Source organism: Mus caroli, chromosome 7, assembly GCF_900094665.2.
Source record: "Mus caroli chromosome 7, CAROLI_EIJ_v1.1, whole genome shotgun sequence".
NCBI classification, from domain to species: Eukaryota; Metazoa; Chordata; class Mammalia; order Rodentia; family Muridae; genus Mus; species Mus caroli.
Genome location: NC_034576.1, coordinates 11,836,736 through 11,842,473, shown reverse-complemented (window position 1 = coordinate 11,842,473; position 5,738 = coordinate 11,836,736). Strand labels below are relative to the sequence as shown.

The following is a 5,738-nucleotide window of genomic DNA, read 5'->3' as shown; positions in this document are numbered from 1 at the left end:
ATGTTACAGATTTTTTTTTTTTTAAGATTTATTTATTATATGTAAGTACACTATAGCTGTCTTCAGACACACCAGAAGAGGGCATCAGATCTCATTACGGGTGGTTGTGAGCCACCATGTGGTTGCTGGGATTTGAACTTCGGACCTTTGGAAGAGCAGTCGGGTGCTCTTACCCACTGAGCCATGTCACCAGCCCGATGTTACAGATTTTTAACCATGCCCAATAATTTATAAACCAAAAATCTATAACCATGACACACAGACCATAGTAAACTCACTTATTTAAGACTAGTCAAAAACAAACATGTAGTGGCCACAACATTTATAGATTTAGAACAGACAGACAAAACTTTCCTCATCTCCCCCAGCTATAATTTCAAGAGAGAAGCAACTAGTTATCTGCTTAATCCAGTTCTCACGGGCACAGCAGATCTGTAGTGTGACTAGCTGCTGCCTTCCCTACTGGAGAAAGCTGCCTACCAGCCCAAGCACTGTGTTCTACAACCACATTATTTCACTGTTCTGGTTTCACTATGGTAGTGACAACATGGAATGAATTAAGACTAAGCCAAGGGTGGATGGCAGATGAAGTTTGGCCCATTTCTCTGAATATGAAACACAGAGCAGCAATGAAAGGAAACAAACAACAGACACAAACTGACAGACATGGACAAACCGCCATGCCAGGGATAGCCAATACACTGGGGGAGGAGAGAGAAGAGAACCAGAGGTCCCACCAGCAGGACCCATGCCAGATGCCCTATCAAAGGAGCCCAGGCAGATGAGGTGTCCTTCAGTCCTGTCAGACTCTAAAAGCAGTACTGCCTCCAGCCTCCTTCAGTGAGTCAGTGGTGCTCTAAACAGAACCAGAAACAGGCTTACCTCTGGAGATCTTGAACAAATCAGGGGCCGAGGTAGAGTGATTGGATTCCCTGCCTGTGCACACCAACTCAAAACAGAAAACAAAAATTGTTTTGTATCAAGCCTCTACTGAGAGATCAGAGATGCAGAACAGACTCAGGAGTTGAACTATGACCTTGAGGCAGAATGTTACAAAACTTTTAATTCTCAAAACAACAGGCATCTATGCCAAGTTACACTTACAGTTTTCTACCAATCAGGATTCAGGGATAAAGGACTTTCTTAGGGACATTTCCCTATGTGGTACATTTATCCTGGTCTCACTGATTTACTTAACTGCGGTGGAGCGACTTACCTAGCATACAGCTTACCAACCAGGATGGCAGTTACCTAAGGAGGTCTCGGACCTTAAACGTTACTTGACCTTTATTCAAAATGCAAGTTTTACTGAAAATGGCTTCAGTGTGGTTCCTTCTTACACCAAATCTCAATCCACGGGGCTACCAGAAGAGCAGGCTCATGGTGGAGAGCAGAAGTATGTTTAAATCCAGATGATAAAGGTGTTCTAAATATGTACTGAGTTGTCAACTGTCTACCTGACAGGCAGCCTGTTTCCATTCAGAACAAGGGCTCAGCTTCATAAGTAAGGCAAATAAAACCACAGGCTGAGCTGGGCGTGGTGGCGCACGCCTTTAATCCCAGCACTCGGGAGGCAGAGGCAGGCGGATTTCTGAGTTCGAGGCCAGCCTGGTCTACAAAGTGAGTTCCAGGACAGCCAGGGCTACACAGAGAAACCCTGTCTCGAAAAACCAAGAAAAACAAAACAAAACAAAAAACCCCACAGGCTGTGTATCTTAATTGGCTTTTTCACGTGGTTAGAGTCAGGCAGGTCTTATTCTCTGTCTCCCTAATTTCCCATACCTAACAGGAGATGGAGACAAATGCTAGCCCTGGAGAGGAGGATGGTTGGTGGTGTCCAAGGGGGTGGGGCAGGCCAGGTGATCAGGCAGGGGGCTGGAACTGTAGAATTCCCAGCCAGTAAGAACCAAGTAACAAAATAACAGAGTCCATGGGTCACATTCAGTTGCTGATAGTACTTGGTCATATTTGGGAAGTGGGTAGACAGATTTACTTAAAGGCAGGTAGTTAGGGCTTTGGAGCACTATTAAAGCTGAGAGAGACTACACGCTCTCAGCTACTTCAGAAAGAGCCAATGCCATGGGTGTTTGGAAGAAACTAACCTTACTGCTGTTGCTGCTTCTGCTGGTTGGCCTGGGGCAGCCCCTATGGCCAGCAGCTATGGCTCTGGCCCTGCGTTGGTTCCTGGGAGACTCCACATGCCTTGTGCTGCTTGGCTTGGCATTGCTGGGCAGACCCTGGATCAGCTCCTGGATGCCCCACTGGCTGAGCCTGGTAGGAGCAGCTCTTACCTTATTCCTATTGCCTCTACAGCCACCCCCAGGGCTACGCTGGCTGCATAAAGATGTGGCCATCGCCTTCAAGATGTTTTTCTATGGCCTGAAGTTCAGGCGACGCCTTAACAAATATCCTCCAGAGACCTTTGTGGATGCTTTAGAGCGGCAAGCGCAGGCATGGCCTGACCGGGTGGCCTTGGTGTGTACTGGGTCTGAGGGCTCCTCAATCACAAATAGCGAGCTGGATGCCAGGTCCTGTCAGGCAGCATGGGTCCTGAAAGCAAAGCTGAAGGATGCCGTAATCCAGGACACAAGAGATGCTGCTGCTATCTTAGTTCTCCCGTCCAAGACCATTTCTGCTTTGAGTGTGTTTCTGGGGTTGGCCAAGTTGGGCTGCCCTGTGGCCTGGATCAATCCACACAGCCGAGGGATGCCTTTGCTACATTCTGTGCGGAGCTCTGGGGCCAGTGTGCTGATTGTGGATCCAGGTGAGTGCCTCAGAGGCAGAAAGGGTAGAAAGGGACAGAAGCCCGGGAGGTCAGATGTTTCTGGATGCTAGGCAGGGAACCTTTTGTTGTATCTATTCCCAGTCCATGCAATTAAGGGTCAAAATATAGGTTACCCAGAAAGTAATTCTAGGGTCACCACTTGGAGACTTCTCTAAATCTTTCAATTTTATTTAACTAATTTTTATTTCGAGGCAGGGTTTCTCTGTGTAGCCCTGGCTATCCTGGAACTCAGTATGTAGATCAGGATGACCTTGAGCCTACAGAGAACGAGCTGCCACTGCCTCCCAATTGTTGGGAATAAAGGTGTGGGCCACTATGTCCAGCTTTATTTGAATAAATTTCTATTTTTTACCAATTATAAGGTTCCTTTTAATTTAATTAATTTATTTTTTCTGATCAAGGCTCAATCTTTTAAACAATTTATTTATTTATTTGTTTATTTATTTATTTATTATATGTAAGTACATTGTAGCCGTCTTCAGACACACCAGAAGAGGGCATCAGATCTCATTACGGATGGTTGTGAACCACCATGTGGTTGCTGGGATTTGAACTCAGGACCTCCAGAAGAGCAGTCAGTGCTCTTAACCGCTGAGCCATCTCTCCAGCCCCGGCTCAATCTCTTAATTCTCCTTTTTATTTTTTAAACTTTCTTTCTTTCTTTTTATTTATTTTGAGACAGGGTTTCTCTGTGTAGCCCTGACTGTCCTAGAACTCTCTCTGTAGACCAGGCCTGTCCCAAATCACAGAGATCTGCCTGCCTCTGCCTTCGGAGTGCTGGGATTAAAGGTGTGTGCCACCATCGCCTGGCATTATAGGGTTCTTTACCTAGGAACGAGAAAGCTTTTCTCCGGGACCTGCTTTTCAGTCACTGGGTCTCCTTGGCTTTGGAAGAAGGTAAAATTTGCCTCTTTTTCTCCTCTGATGGCTCCTGTAGACCTCCAGGAGAACCTGGAAGAAGTCCTTCCCAAGCTGCTAGCTGAGAACATTCACTGCTTCTACCTTGGCCACAGCTCACCCACCCCAGGAGTAGAGGCTCTGGGAGCTGCCCTGGATGCTGCACCTTCTGACCCAGTACCTGCCAGCCTTCGAGCTACGATTAAGTGGAAATCTCCTGCCATATTCATCTTTACTTCAGGGACCACTGGTGAGGATGCCTGTGGTCCTGCTCCCACCCTCCACACTGACCTTGACCCCACTCACCTTGTACCATGCCTTCAGTTTGTCCTCTGACACCCAACTCCGCCCTCGATCTGGACCTTTGCCTTTGACTCTGACCTCTAGTGTGGCTCTATTTTGTTTGGATTTATTACTCCCAGCTCTGAAGACCAACCAGAGAGTGGGACTTGGTGCTGTTTACATACAAATCCCAGTACTCAGAAGGTTAAGAGGCAGGAGGATCTACAATTCAAAGTCTGATCATTTCAGTGGAGCACATACTAAGATTGGACCAATACACAAGTTAGCATATCTCCGGTCATGCAATATAGGCAAATTGACAAAGCATTCCATTCCAGGTCTTTAAAGTGGAATAAATGTTCAAGCTGGACATGGTAGCCAATGCCTGTAATTCCAGCACTTAAGCAGAGCCAGATGGCTCTCTGAGTTTGAGGTCAGCATAACTTCAGTTAACAAGAACAGTTAGCACAGAAGCCAAAAAGCAAAGATTACTACAATTTAGAGGCTTTCTTAGAACTATGGACTTTGATGCATTAGATCTTTGTCTAAGTTCTGGCAGGTGGTACTGTCTACATGCTGAGTTTTATAGCCTGAAAGGTACTTCCATCATGGAGTCAGCCGTGCTAAGGTCTCAGGGCCTACTAAGATCTAGGGCTCTGCTACAGGAAGGAAGGAAGGAAGGAAGGAAAGAAGGAAGGAAGGAAGGAAGGAAGGAAGGAAGGAAGGGAGGGAGGGAGGGAGGGAGGGAGGGAGGGAAGAAGAAAGGAAGAATGAATAGATCGAAGGCCAGTCTGAATTACATAGTGAGTCCAGGCTAGCATGAGGCACAGAGAGAGATCTTGTCTCAAAAACAAACAAAACAAAACACACAGAAAAAAACAAAACAAAACCACACTCAATCACACATTTTCATGCTTTATTGTTATTTGTTTTTGGTCTTTTGAGACAGAGTCTTGATCTAGCAGTCCCAACTGGCTTTGAACTCTCTATATAGCTGCCTCATCCTCTTGAGTGCTGGAATTATAGATTTGCATCACATTACCTAGAAAAATCTCCATTCTTGGTCCCCTCTCAGAGGTTCAAACCCAGGCTGATCTGACTGTGGAGACCCACCCTGCAGTTGTAGTTTCTCTTCCTACCCAACTTTCATTGCTCTCTCATCGTCTAGGACTCCCAAAGTCAGCCATCTTATCACATGAACGGGTCATGCAAGTGAGCAACTTGCTGTCCTTCTGTGGATGCAGAGCTGATGATGTGATCTATGATGTCCTACCTCTGTACCATACGATGGGGCTTGTCCTTGGAGTCCTTGGCTGCTTACAACTTGGTAAGTCCTTCAAGGATCTCTCTAGTGCACAGGACCACGGTGGGCATTAGTGTGAGGCAATTAAAAGGACAAGATTCTATACTCTGTACCCTGAGTTTGTTTTCCCCACTCCAGATTTTGGGCCATGTTGCTTGGTATACAGCCTATGGTGGCCTCAAACCTCTGGTCATCCTGATTATACCTTCCAAGAACTGAATTACAAATCTGAACCACCATGCCCAGTTTTAGATACTTCATTCACTTATTTTCCTAGAAAGGCAGGGTCTCATTATGTAGCCATGTCTGGCACAGAATGCAATTTGTAGACTGGGCTGGTTCCCCAGAAATCCACTGGCCTCTAACTCTGGAGCGTTGTGATTGAAGGCATGTACCACCATGCCTGGCTAGATGCTGATTTTTTTTCCATTTTTTATTAGGTATTTAGCTCATTTACATTTCCAATGCTAT

General features: G+C 46.1%; 2 protein-coding genes across 2 annotated transcripts in view; one reads left to right on the top strand and one right to left on the bottom strand.

The window, feature by feature from the left end:
- Positions 1–1,034, bottom strand: part of Trim28 (tripartite motif containing 28) — a 35,801-nt gene extending 34,767 nt beyond the window's left edge. Inside the window, exon 1 of the mRNA XM_021165963.2 lies at positions 883–1,034. The gene's annotated coding sequence lies outside the window, so the exon portion shown is untranslated. The remainder of the gene's footprint in view (positions 1–882) is intronic.
- A 900-nt stretch (positions 1,035–1,934) lies between these two features.
- The window catches only part of Slc27a5 (solute carrier family 27 member 5), an 11,684-nt gene continuing 7,880 nt past the window's right edge, over positions 1,935–5,738 (top strand). Inside the window, exons 1-3 of the mRNA XM_021165972.2 lie at positions 1,935–2,764; positions 3,723–3,932; positions 5,133–5,291. Of these exons, the coding sequence (XP_021021631.1) occupies positions 2,080–2,764; positions 3,723–3,932; positions 5,133–5,291 (1,054 nt within the window). The 5' untranslated portion in view covers positions 1,935–2,079. The remainder of the gene's footprint in view (positions 2,765–3,722; positions 3,933–5,132; positions 5,292–5,738) is intronic.